Source organism: Schistocerca serialis, chromosome 6 (assembly GCF_023864345.2).
Source record: "Schistocerca serialis cubense isolate TAMUIC-IGC-003099 chromosome 6, iqSchSeri2.2, whole genome shotgun sequence".
Taxonomy (NCBI): Eukaryota; Metazoa; Arthropoda; class Insecta; order Orthoptera; family Acrididae; genus Schistocerca; species Schistocerca serialis.
Window position 1 is genome coordinate 635,857,623 of NC_064643.1, and position 23,843 is coordinate 635,881,465.

Consider the following 23,843-nt stretch of genomic DNA (forward strand, 5'->3'; position numbering starts at 1 on the left):
TACTTGAAAAGGTACAATATCTTCTCTTTTATCAGACAAATGAAAATTAAGAGTGTACATTTTCATCTTTAGTCATTGTCTACACAGATAATAAATCATACTTGTTGTATTTGTTCTTTTCACTCGTTGCACCTCACATAAAAAAAAATCATTGTTTTACACATGTTACAGAAAAATATTAAATTCCTTTTCCAAGTACATTCAGGAGGAGAAATATGCCAGGAGATGGCACACTGTTCACAACCATGCTACACAGACCACAGTTGATCCACATCAATACTCCAGCATTGCCTTGTCTGATTTCGCAACCTTACACAACACATTCTGTCTTTGTGTGTGTAACATCTGGTTTCAGTATAAAGACAACCTAGTAACTATTGGGAGTGTTCAGAAGTAGCCATGTTATTTGTTATGTGAAATCTACAGTTTCTCTCTGTTTCCTTATTATCATAAATTCTGTCCCATAAAGAAATGATGGACAGTGGTGTAGTCATGCACAAAATTACTTCATGACAGTATGTAACTGATTATTCTTTTATTCCAGTTTCGTGAACTGACTGATGATTCTCATGAGCCCATTAGTGAAGCAATTATAAATATGTTCAGGTAGGTCACTAGAAGGTATATTTAACTTAACCTTGCTATTAAATTAAGAAATTCTCATGCTGTTAGTGATGGTAACATAGGTCAGTATCACTTCTGAACTTTTTCAAAATTTTGTTGATGTCCTTTGGCATTGACCAGGCTGGTTTAAGCAGTTTCCAACACAAGTAAGGCCCTTAAAAATAAAGCTAAATCTAGTGATCATGCAATGTGAGTTCTTTTTTCTTAAAAAAGACATAGGCATTCTCTGTAACAGTTAACACATTTCTGAGTCTTATTCCAGTGCTAAGTATTAAGAGAAGAAACAATTCACATCAATTTAAGGTAACTCTGGGGATGTATAAAAACTTGTAATGAAAGCTGAAAGAACTATATGTTGTATTGTTCTAATGGGTAGAAAGATTGAAATTATTTTTCAGTTCAATACTGGAACTTTTTGTTTCTGTAATTTACAAGTTAATTCACTTTCTTTGGAAGCAGTAGGACAGAATACAAAAACTATCATGTAATTTGATGCTGATGTGTAAAACTAAAGACACTGTTTAACTGCATAAGATGTATGTCACATGTGAGGAAAACTCACAAGTAGTTAAATTTTTGAAAATTTACATGAAAATAGTTGAAAATTGATAAACATAGTCAAACTTATTATGTCCTCAACTGGGAAACACAAGTTAGATATGAAGAAAAATATTCCATTAATAAAGTCATTCCATTAATAAAGTTACGTGAAATTCCTACAGTTGTGTAGAATATATAATGAGAAATTTTTCTCGGACGAAGATGTTGTATTGTAGCTAACAACGTAAAAACAGCATGGCAGGTTCTACTAATATATTTGGTAGTTCAAGCTTGATATAGTTATCAAGGCATATGCACAGTCCATACAGCAAACCACAAGAATGAGCCTGTACAACAGCCAGTAGTAGAGTATATAGAGAAGTGGTCTAAACACAGCACATGAGCGAACAGAGAACACAGTCTGGTGAGCGAACAGAAAGAGAGAGTGCAACTGGCATCAGTCACATAAATAAGTAGCCGGATTCGAACTGCGCACAGGTGGCACTAGAAGAGCACCCGCACAGCCATCCTGTGCGGCGGATCTGTTATAGTGCCTCTTTGGTGAGCTCATTATAGTGCCTCTCTTTGTTGACTAACCTGATGGCATTTTAAGTGGAAAACAGAAGAGTTGTATCTGTGACCGACCGGTGACAGTTGTACTGATGTATTCTTCAGTTTCCTGCTAGAAGCGGTAGCCCCAAGGGTTACCACTCATTTTGTTGAAATTGTTCTAACCTTTAACTTAGTAAAACATTTCAAAATAGAATCTAAATGTGTTGACTGCAACATATTGCTTGTGACAGCTGAAGTTGACAGTCCACACACTTGTTCTTGAGAAAGTGCTGACTTCAGGTATATCCTTAAGAAATTTAGTTTTTAAACACTCCTTTCTCCACTATCTACGGATATTGATAAAGTCATGAGGATTCATAAACTTAAAAAAGTATTGGGAAAAATGTCAATGAAATTGCTTTTTGTAATATAAGGTAATGAGCTATGTGGAGAACTTTCAGCAGTTCATAAGCTCAGATCTATATTTTAGTGAGCAGACAGCTGTATCGACTATAACATATAAAAAATTAACCTTAAAGGAGTGTTCTGCTTCACCCTCATCAATAGATTCATCATTAGACTCGCAACTAAATTGCTTCTTCATTCTCTTAGGATAATTTTCATTTTCTTTCTCAGAGATTGAGTGAGGTCAAACTTTGTCAGCAAGCACCTCTAGTTGTATGTGAAGTAACAAGATACAATCAATGCCTTCTCTGCCCAATAGCAATGGAAATACTATAGATGACAGTGCTGCTAAAGCGATGTTACTAATAACAGCCTTCCGAAATTCCTTCATCAAGGAAGACGAAGTAAATTTTCCAGAATTTGAATCAAGAACAGCTGTCAACATGAGTAACTTAGAAGTAGATATCCTCGTAGTAGTGAATCAACTTAAAATATTTGATAAAAGCAAGTCTTCCAGTCCAGAGTGTATACCAGTTATAGGTCCCCCTCAGAGTATGCTGATGCAATAGCTCCATACTTAACAATAAAATATAACCGCTCACTTGACGAAAGATTCATACCCAAAGACTGGAAAGCTGCACAGATCTCGCCAATATTCAAGAAAGGTAGTAGGAGTAATATACTAAATTACTTGCCCATATCATTAAAGTCAATATGCAGCAAGATTTTGGAACATATATTGTGTTCGAACATTATGAATTACCTTCAATAGATGATCTATTGACACACAGTCAGCACAGATTTAGGAAACATCATTCTTGTGAAACACAACTAGCTCCTTACACACACAAAGTGCTGAGTACTATTGACAAGGGATTTCAAATTGATTCCATATTTCTAGATTTCCAGAAGGCTTTTGACACTGTACCATAAAAGCAGCTTCTAGTAAAATTGCATGCTTATGGAATAATATCTCAGTTATGTGACTGGATTTGTGATTTTCTGTCAGAGAGGTCACAGTTCGTAGTAACTGATGGAAAGTCATCAAGTAACACAGAAGTTGGTTGGTTGGTTGGTTGGTTTGGGGAAGGAGACCAGACAGCGAGGTCATCGGTCTCATCGGATTAGGGAAGGACAGGGAAGGAAGTCGGCCGTGCCCTTTGAAAGGAACCATCCCGGCATTTGCCTGGAGCGATTTAGGGAAATCACGGAAAACCTAAATCAGGATGGCCGGACGCGGGATTGAACCGTCGTCCTCCCGAATGCGAGTCCAGTGTCGAACCACTGCGCCACCTTGCTCAGTAAACACAGAAGTGATTTCTAGCATTCCACAGCATAGTGTTACAGGCCCCTTGCTGTTCCATATCCACACAAAAGATTCAGGAGCCCTGAGCAGCCGTTTTAGGTTGTTTGCGTATGATGCTGTCTAGTAAAGTCATCAGAAGATCAAAACGAATTGAAAAATATTTAGGAAAGATATCTGTGTGGTATGAAAATTGGCAATTGACCATATATAATGAAATGTGTTAGTTCATCCACATGAGTGCTGTAAAAGGAATCCGTTAAACTACAGTTATATGATAAATCAGTCAAATGTAAAGGCCGTAAATTCAACTAAATACCTAGGAATTACGATTATAAACAACTTAAATTGGAAAGAAAACACAGGAAATGTTGTGGGGAAGGTGAACCAAAGACTGCATTTTATTGGCAGAACACTTAGTCTCTTTAACAGAGCTGTTATATTTTCTATCTACACACAGCTTGTCCATCCTCCTGTGGAGTACTGCTGCACAGTCTAGGATTCTTACCAAATAGGATTAATGGTGTACGCAAAGAAAGTTCAAAGAAGAAAAGCACACTTTGTATTATCGTGAAATAGGGAGAGTGTGTCACTGACATGATATAGGATTTGGAATGGGCATAATGAAAACAAAGGTGTTTTTTGTTGTGACGGAATCTTCTCACGAAATTTCAATCACCAACTTTCTCCTCTGAATGCGAAAGTATTTTGTTGACACCTGCCTACATAGGGAGAAATGATCATCATTATAAAATAAGGGAAATCAGAGCTCACACGGAAAGAAATAGGTGTTAGTTTTTTCCAAGGGCTGTTCAAGGTTGGAATAATAGAGAATTTTGTGAAAGTGGTTCGATGAATCCTCTGCCAGGCATTTCAGTGTGATTCGCAGAGTATCTATGTAGGTGTAAATGCATCCGTTATCATACTTTTAAAGACCTCTTCGTGTACCAGACCACTGCACAATGAAGATATTTGAATTTTTATTACTTTCTTGTAATTTCAGTGGCACTGTTTCTTTCAAAAGCATCCAGTTTAAAATCTGCACTAACTTAATAAACATCATCGTATACTCATCAGGGTGGGACAAAGTGGAAAAACCTGGGATTTTTTTCATATGGGAGAAAACTGGAAAAACCCGGTAATTTGTTAGAATTCCTGGAAGTTATCATTGTTTTAGTTTTGAGTTAAATTTTTGTAATTTTGAGTGGTAAGAACAGATTCTATAACAAGAATTTTACTTTATCTCCCTTCTGCAGAATAATACAGCAGTAATAAAACAAATGAGGGAAAAATGTGCCATTTATAAAAACAAAACACGGTGCACACACAAGCATCTGCAAATAGGAAAATGTGACAAAGGCTTTAAGATGAAGACTATGCAATTCTTCATAACAGCAAACCACTTCCGATGAGTGTGACAGTCACAAAGGTTTACATTAGGTTTGTTAGCACAGTTGCCAGCAGGCTCATGCGCATGCACAGTTGAGTCACGTATGAGCAGTACCTGCTCCTGCTTATGGCTACTTTAAGGGCAGCTGTTAGCTGTATCAGCAGTAGCAACAAGCATCCACGTGCTACCTGAAAAAAATTTTCTGCGCACCCACACTGCCAGATTCGTGCACATGCTGAGTAGTCAGGGTTGTAGTAGGGAGGGAGTAATCTCCACATGACCTGCATTTAAGTTGAATGATTTTGCTATCCCTCACATCAAATGAAAACAAAACGGATTTTCGTGGCTGGGAGCTAGCAAATGAATTAACACATTCACATAATTATGAAAGGCGCTAAAATATGTTTCAGTTTTCTGATTTTATTTTATTTCCAGGTTTTTGGCAGTCAAACATTAATTGCCTTGCAGAACAATGAAGTTATTTTTGTCGATTTTCTAAAGAAATCTGGCTTTCATTAATGTTTTTCATAGAGGCACTCACTTTATTTGAAATGAAGTTCTGTCAATCCACACCATTGGCTAGTGTCAACTGTTTGCTGAGCTACAAGTGCCCATTTTTATCTTCTGCATGTATGGCGTTATGCCTTAATAATGAACAAAACGTGAGATAATACAGTACTGGTACTCTAAGAAAATTTGTAGTCCCAAAACCACATTGAAAAGCTTAATATTAAGTTGGGGCCTACTTTGTGAATTTGGACATATGAATGTACACTTTCAATAGTACTATGCATTTTAGTGTGGTTTACAGAAGTCCGATGCTCGTGGAGTATCCTCTGATGTCCTGTGTGGCTTACGACATAATGCAAGATCTCTTAATGCTACATAGGTACGAACATTGGGGCTTCCTATGTCGTCATGTGCAGTTATGCCGTTTTCTTGTGCTCTGACAACTGCTGAAACAAATTCTAACAAGTTGCGGGAAAATATTGGGTGGTTGAAAAGCATCACTTTCAAAATGAGTTTTATTTTATGCGTGATGAATTATGTTATGTGCTTTGAGTTTCTTAAATCACTGAGTGTTTGATTCTCATTTATAGCTTAACACTTTGAGGGCCAGCCATGTAGAAGAATTTCAAGCCAAAAATTATTATTTAAAATTTTAATGGCACATTTGTGGAGGTATATTAAAGTGTAACACATGCAAAAAAAGTCCAATATTATATGTGAAAGTTTAGCTTTTCTTGTAGCTATACTGTGTTATTGTTGTGGTCTACAGTCCGAAGACCGCTTTGATGCAGCTCTCCACGCTACTCTAGCCTGTGCAAGCCTCTTATCTCCAAGTAACCAGTGCAACCTAAGTCCTTCTGAATCTGCTTACTATATTCTGCTCTACAGTTTTTACCCCCTCCCCTCCAAGCTTCCCTCCAGTACCAAATTGGTGATCCCGTTTCTCTTCTTCCCAATTCTGTACAGTACCTCCTCATCAGTTATGTGATCTACCCATATAATCTTCAGCATTCCATGTTTCACTTCCATACATGGCTACATTCTATACAAATACTTTCAGCAAATATTTCCCGACACTTAAATGCATACTTGATGTTAACAAATTTCTCTTTTTCAGAAACGCTTTTTTTGCCATTCCCAGTCTACATTTTATGTCCTCCCTACATCGACCACCATCAGTTATTTTGCTCCCCAAATAGCAAAACTCATCTACTACTTTTAAGTGTCTCATTTCCTAATCCAATTCCCTCAGCATCACCTGATTTAATTCGACTACATTTCACTGTCCTTGTTTTGCTTTTGTTGATGTTCATCTTATATCCTCTTGTCAAGACATTGTTGATTCCATTCAGTTGCTCTTCCAAGTCCTTTGCTGTCTCTGACAGAATTACAATTTCATCAGCGAACCTCAAAGTTTTTATTTCTTCTCCATGCATTTTAATTCCTACTCCAAATTTTTCTTTTGTTTCCTTTACTACTTGCTCAATACACAGATCGAATAACATTGGGCACAGGCTACAACCCTGTCTCAGTCACTTCTCAGCCACTGCTTCCCTTTAGTGCCCCTTGATCCTTATAATTGTCATCTGGTTTCTGTATAAACTTTAAACAGCCTTTCGCCCCCAGTATTTTACCCTTGCCAGCTTTAGAATTTGAAAGAGAGTATTCCAGTCAACATTGTCGAAAGCTTTCTCTAAGTCTACAAATGTTATAAACATAGGCTTTCCTTTTCTTAACCTATCTTCTATGAGAAGTCGTAGAATAAGTATTATCTCACGTGTTTCTACATTTCTCCTGAATCCTCCCCAAGGTTGGCTTCTACCAGTTTTTCCATTGTTTTGTAAAGGATTTGTGTTAGTATTTTTACTACCGTGACTTATTAAACTGATCGTTCAGTAATTTTCACATCTGTCAGCACCTGCTTTCTTTGCAATTGGAATTATTATATTCTTCTTGAAGTCTGAGGATATTTTGCCTGATTAATACATTTTGCTCACCAGACGGAAGAGTTTTGTCATGGCTGGCCCTTCCAAGGCTATCAGTACCAGTAATGGAATGTTGCCTACTTCGGGGGCATTGTTTCGATGTAAGTCTAGCTTTGTGAAATTCTTCACGCAGTATCATACCTCCCATGTCATTTTCATCAACGTCCTCTTCCATTTCCACAATACCCTAAAGTACATCTCCCTTGTATAGATCTTTTATATACTCCTTTCACCTTTCTGCTTTCACTTCCTTGCTTGGGACTGGTTTTTCATCTGAGCTCTTGATATTCATGCAGGGGGTTCTCTTTCCACCAAAGGTCTCTCTAATTTTCCTGTATATGGCATCTGTCTTAGCCCTAGTGATATATGCTTCTATGTTCTTACCTTTGCCCTCTAGCCATTCCTGCTTACCCATTTTAAGCTTCCTGTTGATCTCATTTTTTATGTTTGTATTCCCTTCCATCTTCTTCATTTTTTGCGTTTCTATATTTTCTCCTTTCATCAATTAAATTCAATAGCTCTTATGTTACCCAAAGATTTCTACTAGCCCTCATCTTTTTACCTACTTGATCCTCTGCTGCCTTGACTATTCCATCTTTGAAAGCTACCCATCCTTCTTCTACTGTATTCCTTTTACCCGTTCTTGTCAATCATTCCCTAATGCTTCCTCTGAAACACACTACAACTTCTGGGTCTTTCAGTTTATCCAGGTCCCATCTCCTTAAAATCCTGCCTTTTTGCAGTTTCTTCAGCCTTAATCTGCAGTTCATAACCAATAAATTGTGATCAGAGTCCACATCTGCCCCTGGAAATGTCTTATAATTTAAAACCCAGTTCCAAATCTCTCCTACCATTATATAATCTATTTGAAACCTTCCGGTGTCTCCAGGTCTCTTCGACATATAAAACCTTCTTTCATTATTCTTAAACAAAGTGTTAGCGGTGATTAAATTATGCTCTCTCTGTGCAAAATTCTACCTGGCGGCTTCCTCTTTTATTCCTGTCTCCCATATTCTCCTATGACTTTTCCTTCTCTTCCTTTTCCTACAATGAAATTCCAGTCCCCCATGACTACTAAATTTTCTTCCCCTTAACTATCTGAATAATTTCTCTTATCTCATCTTACATTTTTTCAATCTCCTCCTCATCTGTTGTTGGTGTGGGCTTCATTTCTATATTGGCTACAATAATGCATTCACTATGTTGTTCATAGTAGCTTATCCACATTCCTATTTTTTAAATTCATTATTAAACATACTCCTGCATTACATCTATTTGATTTGAATTTATAACCCTGTATTCACCTAACCAGAAGTCTTGTTCCTCCTGCCACCGAGCTTCTCTAGTTCCTGCTTTATCTAACTTCAATCTATCCATTTCCATTTTTAAATTTTCTAACCTACCTGCCCAATGAAGGGATCTGACATTTCACATTCCAATGTGTAGAAAGCCAGTTTAGTTTCTCCTGATAAACAACGTCCTCCTGTGTAGTTCCCACCGGGGGATCCAAAGAGGGAACTATTTTACCTCCAGAATATTTTATCCAAGAGTAGAGCTGCACACCCTCAGGAAAAATTATGGCTATAGTTTCCCCTTGCTTTCAGCTATTCACATTACCAGCACAGCAAGGCCATTTTGGTTAATGTTACAAGGCCAGATCAGTCAATCATCCAGACTGTGGCCCATGCAACTACTGAAAAGGCTGCTGCAGGAACCACATGTGTGTCTGACCTCTCAATAGATACTCCTCCTTTGTGGTTGCACCTATCTGTATTGTTGAGCCACGCAAGCCTCCCCACCAATAGCAAGGTCCATGATTTATGTATATTAATTTAAACTATTAACTTTTCCTATTTGTATGTTTGCACTATTGAACAGTGATGTTGCTACTGGCTGACTATATCACCTGTGTCCTATGCTCTGAATATCTGCTGTCATCGGCTAGCAAGATCATGTGACATGAGCGTAAAATGCATCACAATCTACATTTCAATGCATTGGAAACTAACATGTTGTGTTTGGTGGAATTCAAATAGCCGGCCGGTGTGGCCGTGCAGTTCTAGGCGCTTCAGTCTGGATGCGTGACTGCTACGGTCGCAGGTTCGAATCCTGCCTCGAGCATGGATGTGTGTGATGTCCTTAGGTTAGTTTGGTTTAAGTAGTTCTAAGTTCTAGGGGACTGATGACCACAGATGTTAAGTCCCATAGTGCTCAGAGCCATTTGAACCATTTTGAATTCAAATATGTACTTCTGTAATTCGAAAATATGCAGCGAAAAATATTTACAAAATGCATTGTATGCTGGGAAGTTCTACACTGGTGCATAAAACCTTAACCATTCAAAGGATTGATAAGTTTTACACTTCCAAGGGAAAGTATACTGTCACTTACCATGGAAAAAGTGTATTTCCACCTAGGAAAAAGTGTATTTTTAACCGGGAATCTGGGAATCTTTTTTCCTTGTCTGTGTATACACCATGAGTCATTCAATGTAGCATGTGAGAGGCTCGAAGGGGCATTCATTTGGCTTTCCCTGTGGATACTGCTGAGACGTTTTATAATGATATTGCATACTTGCTTCATCAAACTAGCCAGTTAACTGGTAGATGCAGAAAAGAAACTGAAAAGTTACTCAACTGTACCGAAAAAAGTTGACAGCAACACAACATGACAGTGCTGCTTTGTTCTTGACAAGATGTAATGAATGAGCCACAAAAGGAACAAAAAATGCTTGAGGGTTAAGGTTGTGGTTCTAGTAAAAATAATTATTTATTTAGCACCACAAAACAAAACTACAATAAATACACATATGTTTTTACAGTCAGTTGCAGTGAAAATGATGAACATGGACATGAGAGTGTTAATGACCAAAACTGACTGGATACAGGAGGCAAGTAGAGAATATAGATTTGTCTAACAGGGTTCTAACTGCCTATCAAGCATTAATGTAATTTTTGGTGGAACCATCATGCACGACTTATATTTTGTCTTCATTACTGCTTGAAGGAGAATACAAACACCTGTGTAACTACATTGTACTGGCACTGAGTGTACGACTGTGTTGAGGGATTGTATTAGGTGGAGTGTGCAAGGGGAGGAAAAGAGGCCGGCAGTGAGAGGGGAGGTTCCAGGTACAGCTAGCTGATGGCTAGGGGGGGAGTGACAGAAAGCACATGGGATAGTAATGTGGCAGTGGTTACTCTCTGTGAAAATGGGTGGTGGAGTATACTTGTGACACCCATGGGATGAGTGGGTCGTCATGTGGATGGCAGTGGAGTTTGATGAGGCACATGGGGGGTGGAGTGTGGGGGGCATTGAGTTTAATTTCAACCATCAGAGGAGCTCTTTTTCCTCTTTATAACTTCATTTTTTCAGCAAATATTTCTCTCAGTTTTTTACAGTTCTGACTTTAATACGAAATTTCTTTGTTATTTCAGGGCAAAATATGAGGAACCAACTACTGAGGAAGGATTTTCTACTATTGTGAAAGTGAATTTTGTTCCTGTCTTTACAGACCCAGAACTAGAGAAGTTTTATAAGATGTACTTATTAGAAAAATAAATACAAAGCTTTTTATCATTTTTAAGCTCATAAATCAGCTAGTGATGCTATATTGCAATCAGTTAACGCCTGAAAAAATGAAATGTATTGAAATGAACTACCTCTTGATAATTAAAGTAGCTTTGTGTTAATTTTCTTTGTAGTGCTACTCCATCAGGTTCACTTCATAATTTCAGCCACTTATGCATCAAATAGCTATATTACCCTTCTTTACATTCTCCTTAAGCAATGTGTTGTATTCTTGTACAAGTGAATAAACCTTATTCTTGAGTGGTTCATAATCAGTCTCAGACTTTTTTGTTGCAATGAATTCTTTCATAGCAAAGTTATTCTGTTCCAATTGCATTAGCTTCCTTTCCAAGTTGCTAAGCTGTGCGTAAGTTTCATTGTCATTTAGCTGGTTCTGGAACAAAGATAAAAAACAATAACGATTAGTATGGGTCATATTAGAAGTCAGTAAAAATAACATTTTGTTATCAGTGAGTTGAGTGGTTATGTGCAGGTAGTTGTATTTCTTTCTGGAGGTGCTTGCAGTAGTGTTTGTTTTGTAGGTACAAACAGACCCTTGTCAGATGTGGCTGGCTGTATGCCAGCAACACTGCCCCAGCAAATGCAATCTGTCAGTCACACAGTAACTTTATTCAACCTATAAAACTGGTGGAAAATAAATTTCACTGTCAGAGTTAGGGACAACAGAAGTACATAGAGGATATTTTTGTTAAAATCTGTGCTACACTGAGTCCAACTGGATAAACAAACATATTCTTCCTGTATGCATGCTTATGATTAGTAGTGTGTGAAAACATTCGGTTGCAGTAGTAAAACAATGATCAAGGACCAACATGTTAGTAGAGTGAACAAATCACACTGGTGATCTTTTAATGATCATCACAAACTCTATAACAAGATGTGATCAAAAAATAACTATAATTTTTGTTTTCTTAAAGAATATTTTTTTCATCACTGATATTCCTCTCAGATATAATATAGTGCTTTTTCCAAGCTTGTAAGCACTTCTGAAACTTACTTTTCATTCTGGTGTTCTGCTCCTTCAGTGATTCTGTTTTTATCTCACCAATGATGGCAAAATGATGTCTTTTCATGGTTCTCTACAGCCTCAGGAATAGAAAGAAGTTGCAATGGCCATGTCCAATGGATATGGTGGCTGAGGCAACATAACAGTTTTTGTTTTCTACCAAAAAATCATGAACAGGCGTTGAGGTGTGAGTGGGAGCATTATCATGATGCAGTTTCCTTGAGTGGTTTTGCAACAATTTTGGTTGCTTTCTCCAGACTGCTTCTCGCAAACAGCATGTAACTTCCAGGTAGTATTCCTTATTGACTGTATGGCCGTAAGGCAGGAATTCATGATCCACTATCCCATTGTAACTGAAGAAAACAGTGAGAAGAATCTTCACGTGTTATAGAAATTGCTGAATTTTTTTTTGTCTTGGCTCTTCAGGCAGTTTCCATTGGGAAGACTGGACTTTGGTTTTGATGTCATAGCCATATACTCATGCACTGTTTCATCCTTCTTTAGAAGTTACGGATTGTTGTCACTTCATTCACCAATTCCTGAGCGATGTCTATACAATGTCGTTTTTGGTCAAAATGTAACAATTTTGTAACATACTTTACTGCTAAACATTTCATGCCAAAAACATCCACTTTTTGGCATGAGCCAAAAGATAAGCCAATATCATAGACAACTTCTCTGATGGTGATTCAGCAATTTTCCAGAACCATTTTTCTTTACTTCTACTGTTGCCAATAACTGATGTGATAAGGCGTTCAGGGCAGTCATCATCTTCAACGACTTCTTGACCCTCTTTATAATGCTTATGCCACTCATAAACTCTTTTCTTACTCATAACAGATTTGACAAGAGCCAGAGTCAACATTCCATTTTTCAAGCAGAATTTAATGCAAATTCTTTGATCCATCTTTTTTGAAAGTAAAAATTTGGCACTCGAAAACATGTATAACCTCTTCAACTGTCAACAATAAACTAAATGTTCAAAACAACTGAAAATGCAAATCTACATCAGGAACATGTGTACCAACAAGATAAAATAAAGTTGAACGTATATAACCTGCAAAATTGTTACTTTTTGATCATACCTCCTACATGTCAATGAGTGATATGACTGGTGAGTTATCAATTTGTGGCATCAACTGTATCTGCTGAGCAAAATAGCTCATGCAATGGGGTTTTACAGACTGGGCCTCTTCGATTTCATTAATATTTATAGGATTTGAAGCTCAGTGCCTCTACATAAATTTCCTAATGTCCGCGGCTCGTGTTCTTACGGTAGCGTTCTCGCTTCCCGTGCACGGGGTCGTGGGTTAGATACCTGGCAGGGTCGGGAATTTTCTCTGCCTCGAGATGACTGGGTGTTGTGTGTCTTTCATCATCATTTCATCCTCATTCACTCACAAGTCGCCATAGTGGCATTAAAGAACGTGTGGAGCGGCGGCCGAACCGCCCCGCGAGGGGTCTCCCAGCCACCAATGCCATACGCTCATTGTTATTAATTTCCTAATGCAGTATGACACATTTATGAAGAATACTTGAAACAAGCGCCTTTGAGGATTAGGCGATTTCAAAGTGCTTTTATGCTTTTAGATACTGACAGCTATATTAATAAATTACAAATAGGTTGTACTTGAGTGTGAAATGCATAAATCTATGGCTCATAGGTCACTCATTCGAATATGGCTACACCTGGATCAGGGCTGCTACCTTAGCAACAGTCAATCAGAGAAAGCCCTTGTTTGTGCCTTTTGTTCCGTTCACCATTGTCAAATCTCTCTGCTATGACGGCTATAGCCAGCTGCAGATGACATTTGCAGCCTGTAACATTAACTGTTGTGATTCGTTTCATTGTGTGTTTTGCTTCTTTGTGAGGCAAGTTTATTTTGTACTACAGACTGTCTGAAGTCTACAGTGCAAGTGTGCAGAAGAGTGTGGTAGGTACGTGGAAGGGACAGTGATCTGCTCATGTTTTGCATGGTCAGACATGTGAGTATGTGCGCAAGTATTTTGAGAAGGGCAAAGACAATTGTGCGACTCTATTGCCTCTAACGAAGGTAGTCGAAAGAACCACAGATGCTCTGAAGATACATAAAAACACTGTTGTCAAAGTCTGTAAGGAAAAATACTGTCCAAAGAGGTAGAGCCTGGTTCATCTCTGAACAGAGGAAGACAAAACCATGAGAAAAACTTGGACTTGTTCCAACAAGATGCGATCCATTGCCACATATATGGATATTATGAGAGAAAGAACAAAAAAAACTGTGTATTACTCTTTATGGGGCAGACATTCAGTGGCAGCAGTGGTTGTCAAAGCCCTCAGTTTTTTGTACAAAGAAAAAATTAATGGACAGAAAATTATAATGGAGAGAAGTTGTGTTGTAGCATATGAATGCCCACCATCCCATCTGGAAAGACTTTAAAGATGATAGTATAAGTGGAATTTCTGCTGTTCTCATAGGAAAGGGCGCAAGACTTATTGTCTTGCATGCTGGAATTTTATTTGTTTCTGTATGTAAATGTCTCTTTGTTTAAAAATCGTGGAAAACAAGCAACTACAATGAGCAAATGAACCACAATAGTTTTCTGAAGTGGTTCAAGGAGCAGCTATCATTGGAAAACTTCCATCAATTGTCTGTTATTGAAAAGGATAATGCCCCATATCATTCAGTTATTAAAGATAAAGCTCTGGCAATGGCAGGAAAAAAAAAAAACAAAAAAAAAAACTGACATATCTGAATAGTGGAAACGCCACAGTGTGAAAGTTCAGGATGATTTGTGTGTGGCAGAACTCATTGAAATAATGGGGGGAAATAAAGGCCATGTTTCAACATTATATTGAAGACAAGGTGACTAAAGAAGATGGCTACAGAGTTAGTTTTGGGAACAGATTAGACATTATGTGGCAACAAATAACAAAGCTTCACTGTGGCAGAAATTCTGCCATTGCACAAACAATGGCAGAGAAATGGAGTAATGTTCTGTGTCACACAGAAACTGTTGTTAAAGAAGCATGGAAAAGTGAAGTGAATGTAGAAAATAATATTGAAATATATCTAAAAACAAAGATGATGTGACTTACCATACGAAAGCGGTGGCAGGTTGATAGACACACAAACATACACACAAAATTCAAGCTTTCGCAACCAACGGTTGCTTCATCAGGAAAGAGGGAAGGAGAGGGAAAGACGAAAGGATGTGGGTTTTAAGGGAGAGGGTAAGGAGTCATTCCAATCCCCGGGAGCGGAAAGACTTACCTTAGGGGGGGGGGGGGGGGGCGAAAAGGACAGGTATACACTCGCGCGCGCGCGCACACACACACACACACACACACACACACACACACACACACACACACACACACACACACATATCCATCCTCACATACACAGACACAAGCAGACATTTGTAAAGGCCAAATAATAATTCAATAATATTGAAAATATGATTACTTATATCCTTGGGTAAGTCCATCTTCCATGGACCTGAGCGTAGACAACGTGTGTTGAGAAAGAAAGTGATTCAACTAAGTGGCATTTACCCTTTGCCATGCTTTGTCTTTATTTTTGTGTTTGTGTTTCATATTTTTGATTGAATGGTGTCTGCTGTCTTTCCAAAATAAATCTCGTCTTGTTATTAAGGAATATCCCTCTGCACAAGTATAATGTACTACATGCACACGACAGTGAGTAGTAAGTACTTAAGTAGTTTATAATTCCAGAATGAGATTTTCACTCTGCAGCGGAGTGTGCGCTGATATGAAACTTCCTGGCAGATTAAAACTGTGCGCCCGACCGAGACTCGAACTCGGGACCTTTGCCTTTCGCGGGCAAGTGCTCTACCAACTGAGCTACCGAAGCACGACTCACGCCCGGTACTCACAGCTTTACTTCTGCCAGTACCTCGTCTCCTACCTTCCAAACTTTACAGAAGCTCTCCTGCGAAACCTGCAGAACTAGCACTCCTGAAAGAAAGGATATTGCGGAGACATGGCTTAGCCACAGCCTGGGGGATGTTTCCAGAATGAGATTTTCACTCTGCAGCGGAGTGTGCGCTGATATGAAACTTCCTGGCAGATTAAAACTGTGTGCCCGACCGAGACTCGAACTCGGGACCTTTGCCTTTCGCGGGCAAGTGCTCTACCAACTGAGCTACCGAAGCACGACTCACGCCCGGTACTCACAGCTTTACTTCTGCCAGTACCTCGTCTCCTACCTTCCAAACTTTACAGAAGCTCTCCTGCGAAACCTGCAGAACTAGCACTCCTGGCAGAAGTAAAGCTGTGAGTACCGGGCGTGAGTCGTGCTTCGGTAGCTCAGTTGGTAGAGCACTTGCCCGCGAAAGGCAAAGGTCCCGAGTTCGAGTCTCGGTCGGGCACACAGTTTTAATCTGCCAGGAAGTTTCATATCAGCGCACACTCCACTGCAGAGTGAAAATCTCATTCTGGAAACATCCCCCAGGCTGTGGCTAAGCCATGTCTCCGCAATATCCTTTCTTTCAGGAGTGCTAGTTCTGCAGGTTTCGCAGGAGAGCTTCTGTAAAGTTTGGAAGGTAGGAGACGAGGTACTGGCAGAAGTAAAGCTGTGAGTACCGGGCGTGAGTCGTGCTTCGGTAGCTCAGTTGGTAGAGCACTTGCCCGCGAAAGGCAAAGGTCCCGAGTTCGAGTCTCGGTCGGGCACACAGTTTTAATCTGCCAGGAAGTTTCATAGTTTATAATTATTTGAATGTTGTGAGCGATTGTATTTACGTAAAAGACTCAGATCCATTTCAGCACCCATCAGCACCAATTTTGTAAAGAATACATCAACTAAACGTGACTCATTCTGATTATTGTAAAATATGTGCATTTCCTGTTGCTTTTATTGTGACTTATGAATAACAGGAACACAGTATCAATTTACACACAGGTACGTGTTCATTAAACGACTAGAATACTCAAATTCTGTGAAGCTAACTCAACAAGCATGAGAGTGAGAAGGCAGGCAGTATGAAACCTCACAGCTGTTGCTGCTACGGCCATACTGCTCACTCACGCACCCGCTAACCGATAGCATCTCCCCCTTCCATACTATGCGTCACTGTCAATCACTTTGTTATTCTGATCCACATATAATAGTAACATGTTTTTTATTTTACTTTAAATTTCCATATTTATTAGCAATTATAAGTGTTCATGATGAAACATCTAATCATAATTTTTTAATAAATATCATCATCGTTTTATTTTTAATTACAAATCACATGAAAATTCCAGTATTCACAATAAATTAAAATTTAGTGCAAAAATACAAAAGGTCATATAGAAGATTTAATGTTTTATTTCTAGAGATTGGACATTATTATTGATTTACTTTTTTCCCCACGAGAAGGCATTTTAATTTATTACCAATATTTAAAAATAAAAATGTTATGTTTTGTTAAAAAAGTACAATTTGTTGATTAACCAAAAGTTGGCCGGTGTGGCCGAGCGGTTCTAGGCGCTACAGTCTGGAACCATGCGACTGCTACGGTCGCAGGTTCGAATCCTGCCTCGGGCATGGATGTTTGTGATGTCCTTAGGTTAGTTAGGTTTAAGTAGTTCTAAGTTCTAGGGGACTGATGACCTCAGAAGTCAAGTCCCATAGTGCTCAGAGCCATTTGAACCATTTTGATTAACCATTGTTTAATAGAAATAGAATTAAAATAAAATAAAAAAAATGGTAAATAAAAAATGCTACTCCTTAAAAATCTCAGTGTGAATGAAAAGTGGGATTTGGTGTGCAACAGTTAGGAATTTTGTTAGTGATATGTAGCACCAGTAACATTTTCCAGTCTTATACGCATAGTTCAATCATTCATTTAGAAATCGAGGAAGGTAGTTACTTATATATAATGAAAGATTTCAAATTTCAAGTGAAAACTTGGAGAGAAGGATTGGGATCGATTGCACCAGAAGATGAATTGCAGAGATTATGCAAATCATAAATAAAACCAGTAAGAAAGAATGATGATGTTGATTCATCCAATACCAAAGGGTGAAGTGATATAGAGAAACTTGGTTATCAGTTTGCTGAAAATGAAGTCTGATTCTGAAGTAACAAATTTTATGAAACAGACAAAGGATGGAGAAAGGGTAATTACTCCGCAGAGCCAAAGAAACTGGCACATATGCCTAACATCATTTATTAGGCCCCCCCGCGAGCATCCAGAAGTGCCGTAATACGACGTGGCATGGACTCGACTAATGTCTGAAGTAGTGCTGGAGGGAACTGACACCATGAATCCTGCTGCAGGCTGTCCATAAATCCATAAGAGTACAAGGGAGTGGAGATCTGTTCTGAACAGCACATTGCAAGGCATCCCAGATAGGCTCAATAATGTTCATGTCTGGGGAGTTTGATGGCCAGCAGAAGTGTTTAAACTAAGAAGAGTATTCCTGGAGCTGCTCTGTAGCAATTCATTACGTGTGGGGTATCACATTGCCCTGCTGGAATTGCCCAAGTCTGTTGGAATGCACAATGGACATGAGTTAGGTGACCAGACAGAATGCTTATGTACATCTGACCATGCAACATGTTTCCAGTCATCAACAGTCCAATGTTGGTGTAGATGGGCCCAGGTGAGGTGTAAAACTTTGTGTTGTGCCGTTATCAAGGGTACACAGTGGGCCTTCAACTCTGAAAGCCCATATTTATGATGTATCGTTCAATTGTTTGCACACTGACACTTGTTGGTGGCCCAGCATTGAAATCTACAGCAATTTGCAGAAGAGTTGTACTTCTGTCACTCTGAACCATTCTTTTCAGTCGTAGTTGGCCCCATTCTTGCAGGGTCTTTTCCCAGTGTCAGCGATGTCTGAGATTTGATGTTTTATTGGATTCCTGATATTCACAGTACACTTGTGAAATGGTCGTACAGGAAAATCCCCACTTCATCGCTACCTCGGAGGCGCTGTGTTCCATCACTCATTGCTGACTATAGCACCATGTTCAAACTCACTTGAATCTTGCTAACCTGCCGTTGTAGCAGCAGTAACCAATCTAACAACTGCGCCAGACACTTGTTGTCTTATACAGGGGTTGCCCCCCGCTGCGGGTCCGGGGGTTAGAATAGGTCCGAGGTATTCCTGCCTGTCATACAAGGTGACTAAAAGGAGTTTCACAAGTTTCGGCCTTTATGTGATGGTCCCCTGTAGGGTTTGACCTCCATTCTTCAAAATTTTCCCAAAGAGTGAGCCAATTGGAGAAGGGCGCCTTACAAGGTGCGTCATGTCCATCGTGCATTGAGATCTTTAGTCCATTTTCTCCCACATTTCAGTCCTGCCCATTCTCCATCTCTTGGGCGAGAACACCTTCTTGGGTGCATTTTCCACCATGTACTATGCAGTGTTGATTTCTGCATCGACGATGACCATGGACTTCTTTGCACCTGATATTCAGCACGGTAGCCAGTCTGTTGTGGTGGGGCCGCCATGTACCCTGTTGGTTGTAGCCCCCTGACCACACAGGGATCGTTCTGGTGATGCCTGCGCTGTTAACTCCCCACATATGCCAAGGGGTAGATGCCCATCCCCCTGGGGCATTGGGACTCCCGGCAATCCCTGCTAAGTGACCTTTGCTGCGGCTGGGTGGTGCCCGTGGGGAGGGCCCCTGGTCGGAGTGGGTGGCATCAGGGCGGATGACACGTGATGAAGCATAGTCCATCATGTGTTGCTGGTGATAAAACACCAGCAGTCTTTAAGCAATCATGAGCTCAATTCAATGCACAGAAGTACGACCCCAAATCGTTCCCCTCCCTGGTCACACCATGGGAGGTATGTCAGGCTAAGGTTGGCAGCGGTTCTTATTTGCCCCGGTACCTTGTATGTGCAAGAGCTAATGGGGAATCTTTCATGACGATGAAGCCTCAGTTTTTTGTTGAGCATTTAGAGGAAAAGTTTGGGGAGGTGGAGAGCTTGTCCAAAATGAGATCTGGGTCAGTCTTGATCAAAACAGCATCCTCTGCCCAGTCACGGGAGTTACTCGCTTGTGACAAGCTAGGGGATATTTCTGTAACCATCACGCCTATAAGAGCTTAAATATGGTCCAGGGTATCATATTTCACAGAGACCCCCTTTTGCAGTCCGACGATGAGCTGCATGCCAATTTAGAGCGGGGTATACATTTCATATGGCGTGTCCACCGGGGTCCGAAGGATAATCAGGTTGCCATCCTGTGTGTACGACATCGTCTTACGCCACCACTACAACAGTTCTGGCATCATCAGCTCTGCCAACCCAGGTCACCTCTCAGAGCCGGAAGACTACACATGCCCCCTTGATGGTGGTGGGCATTTCCCTCCCTGTTGCTCCTGTACCACCTACTTCGGGAGAAGCACCCCCCCCCCCCCCCCTCCACCACCACCATCTGTCCCCACTTCTAAGCTGGAGAAGCATAAGTCTTCTTTGGCTTCTCTCACTAGGAAGGGATCCCTTGTGTCACTCCCTTCCCAGGTTTCTTCTAGTGGGAAAGATGACACTTGCCAGTGGCTGAAGAGCCAAAAAGCAGCTGGTCATAGGGCTTCAACCTCATCCTCAGTCCCGGAGACTGAGGCAGTGAAGTCATCCCAGCCAGGGAAACCCAAGGGTCAGCAAGAGAAACCCAAAAAGAAAACCCCTAAGACCAAGGAAATTGGGGTGGAACCCACACCACCAAAACCTACAAGCTCTGGAGAATATGGCATCCGCTGAGGACTTAGATCTCGCCAGACCCTCATACACAATGAATATGGACTGTTCAGGCAATAAATCGGTGGCAGCAGGTGACTAAGGCGTAAACTGCCTCACTGAACGCTCCATGCCTTCCCAATCTCATGATGTCATCCTCCAGTGGAATTGCAACAGTTTTTCCACCGCCTGGCAACTGTTAAGCTTTACACCCGCTATCAGGACACCTGGTTCCCAGCAATGCGGGCCCCTGCCCTCCACGGCTGTAAGGGATATTACAGGCACTGTAGCGACTATAATCAAGTGTCAATGGAGTTTGCGTTAATGCCCTAAACTGGGTCTGTAGTGAACATGTGCCCCTTCAAACCCCTCTTGAAGCTGTGGCTGTCAGAATGACGACGACGCAGGAAATAACTGTTTGCAATGTATATCTTCCTCCAGATGGTGCAGTACCCCTGAATGTATTAGCTGCACTGATTGATCAACTCCCTAAACCTTTCCTACTTCAGGGAGATTTTAATGCCCATAACCCCTTGTGGGGTGGTACCATGCTTACTGGCCGAGGCAGAGATGTCGAAACTTTATTGTCACAATTCGACCTCTGCCTCTTATATACTGGGGCTGCCACACATTTCAGCGTGGCTCATGGTAGTTACTTGGCCATTGATTTATAAATTTGCACATCAGGACTTCTCCCATCTATCCACTGGAGAGCACATGACGACCTGTGTGGTAGTGACCACTTCCCCATCTTCCTGTCACTGCCCCAGTCTCAGGCACACGGACACCAGCCCAGATGGGCTTTAAACAAGGCAGACTGGGGAACTTTCATGTTTGCTATCACCGCTGAATCTCCCCCACAAGGTAACATCTATGTGATGGTTCAGCAGGTGACTAGCACAATTGTTTTTGCGGCAAAAAACGCGATCCCTCGCTCTTTGGGGTGCCCAAGGGATAAGGCAGTCCCTTGGTGGTCGCCGGAAGTTGCTGAAGCAATTAAGGAGCGTCGGTGAGCTCGACAGTGGCATAATCGGCATCCTTCCCTGGAGCACCTCACAGCCTTTAAACGGCTCCGTGCCCGTGTTCACTACCTTATCAAACAATGGAAGAAGGAGTGTTGAGAGAGAGAGACATCTCCACCATTGGGTGCCACATGTCACCTTCCCAAGTCTGGGCAAACATCATACATCTTTTCGGAAACCAGGCCCCAAGAGCTGTCCCTGGTGTTACCATAAATGGCGAGTTATGTACCAACACAAACGCGATTGCCGAGCACTTTGCTCAAGCCTCTGCGTTGGAGAATTACCCCCAGCCTTTCGCACACTCAAACAGCTGCTGGAGGGGTACATCCTCTGATTCAATACACACTGCAGTGAATCATATGACGCCCCATTTCCAGAGTGGGAGCTCCTCAGTGCCCTTGCACATTGTCCTGACACACCTCCTGGGCCAGATCGCATCCACAGCCATACGATTAAACATCTTCTCATCATCTTCAACCGGATCTGGTGCGATGGCGTCTTTCCATCGCAATGGTGGGAGAGCACCATCATGTCGGTGCTCAAACCTGGTAAAAACCTGCTTGATGTGGATAGCTATTGGCCCATCAGCCTCACCAACATTCTTTGTAAGCTCCTGGAAAATATGGTATGTCGGCGGTTGGGTTGTGTCCTGGAGTCACATGGCTTGCTGGCTCCATGTTAGGGCGGCTTCCGCCAGGGTCGCTCTGCTACTGATAATCTTGAGTCCATTGAGTCTGCCATCTGAACAGCCTCATCCAGACGGCAACACCTGATTGCCATCTTTTTTGACTTATGTAAAGCATATGACACGACTTGACAATATCATATCCTTGCCACATTGTATGAGTGGGGTCTCTGGGGACCACACCCGATTTTTATCCAAAACTTCCTGTCGCTCCGTACTTTCCATGTCCAAGTTGGTAACTCCCATAGTTCCATCCATATTCAGGAGGATGGAGTCCCACAGGGCTCTGTATTGAGTGTCTTTCTATTTTTAGTGGCCATTAACAGTCAAGCAGCAGCTGTTGGGCCCTCCGTCTCACCTTCTCTGTATGCAGACAACTTTTTCGTACTGCTGCTCCAGTACTGTTGTTGCTGAGTGGCACCTCCAGGGAGCCATCCACAAGTTGCAGTCATGGGCTCTAGCCCAGGGCTTCCAGTTTTCAGCCAGTTGTGTGTCATGCACTTCTGTCAGCATCGTACCGTTCATCTGGAACCTGCACTTTACCTTAATAAAGTCCACTCACTGTAGTGGAGACATATCAATCCCTAGGACTGGTTTTCGATGTTCGATTGACTTGGCTCCCTCATCTTCGTCAGCTTAAGCAGAATTGCTGGCAGCACCTCAATGCCCTCCATTGCTTGAGCAACACCAATTGGGGTGCAGATCAATTTACGCTGCTGCAGCTCCGCAGAGCCCTTGTCCAATCCCGAATTGACTATGGGAGTGTGGTTTATGGTTTGGCAGCGGGGCCTTCAGCATTGCATTTACTCAACCCTGTGCACCACTGTGGGGTTCGATTAGTGACAGGAGCTTTTAGGACGAGTCCGGTGACCAGCGTACTGGTTGAGGCTGATGTCCCTCCACCGCAGATCAGACGTGCGCAACTGCTCGCCAGTTACGCAGCACACATTCATAGTTCCCCTGAGCATCCGAATTACCATCTCCTTTTCCCGTCTGTGGCAGTCCATCTCCCGCATCGGTGGCCCAGATCGGGGCTAACGATTGTGGTTCGTGTGCGGACCCTTCTTTCTGAACTGGAGTCCTTCCCTTTACCACCTCTACTTGCGGTCCATTCACGTACACCTCCATGGTGTACGCTTCGGGCACAGCTTTGTCTGGACCTTTTGCATGGCCCTAAGGACTCCGTTAACCCCGCCACACTCTCACTTCCTCTCGATTCTTGACGTGTTCCAGGGCTTTGAAGTGGTTTACACCGACGGCCCAATGGCTGATGGTCACATAGGCTTCGCATATGTTCATGGAGGACATATTGAGCAGCACTCCTTGCCAGTTGGCTGCAGTGTTTTCACTGCAGAGCTGGCAGCCATATCTCGTGCTCTCGAGTACATCCACTTATGCCCCAGCAAGTCATTTCTCCTGTGTACTGACTCATTGAGCATCCTACAAGCTAACGACCAGTGCTACCCTCACCACCCTCTGGTAGTGTCCATTCAGGAGTCCATCTATGTCCTGGAACAGTCCGCCATTCTGTGGTGTTTGTGTGGACCCCA

The 23,843-nt window shown here is 41.4% G+C and overlaps 2 protein-coding genes and 1 non-coding gene across 7 annotated transcripts in view; 1 reads left to right on the forward strand and 2 right to left on the reverse strand.

Moving 5' to 3' along the window:
* Positions 1–10,879, forward strand: part of LOC126485155 (bifunctional polynucleotide phosphatase/kinase) — a 77,918-nt gene extending 67,039 nt beyond the window's left edge. For 2 of the 3 annotated variants that reach the window (XM_050108824.1, XM_050108825.1), the window contains 2 exons: positions 545–606; positions 10,747–10,879. In XM_050108824.1, the coding sequence (XP_049964781.1) occupies positions 545–606; positions 10,747–10,870 (186 nt within the window). In that variant the 3' untranslated portion in view covers positions 10,871–10,879. The remainder of the gene's footprint in view (positions 1–544; positions 607–10,746) is intronic. The other variant, XR_007587919.1, reaches the window with a different exon arrangement.
* Positions 10,880–11,045: 166 nt separating this feature from the next.
* The window catches only part of LOC126485153 (intraflagellar transport protein 74 homolog), a 224,983-nt gene continuing 212,185 nt past the window's right edge, over positions 11,046–23,843 (reverse strand). For all 3 annotated transcript variants that reach the window (XM_050108823.1, XM_050108822.1, XM_050108821.1), the window contains exon 9: positions 11,046–11,273. In XM_050108823.1, coding sequence (XP_049964780.1) covers positions 11,058–11,273 — 216 coding nt within the window. In that variant the 3' untranslated portion in view covers positions 11,046–11,057. The remainder of the gene's footprint in view (positions 11,274–23,843) is intronic.
* Trnas-cga (transfer RNA serine (anticodon CGA)) lies at positions 15,689–15,763 on the reverse strand. The gene has a single exon. It is a non-coding gene; the product is annotated as a tRNA-Ser (tRNA).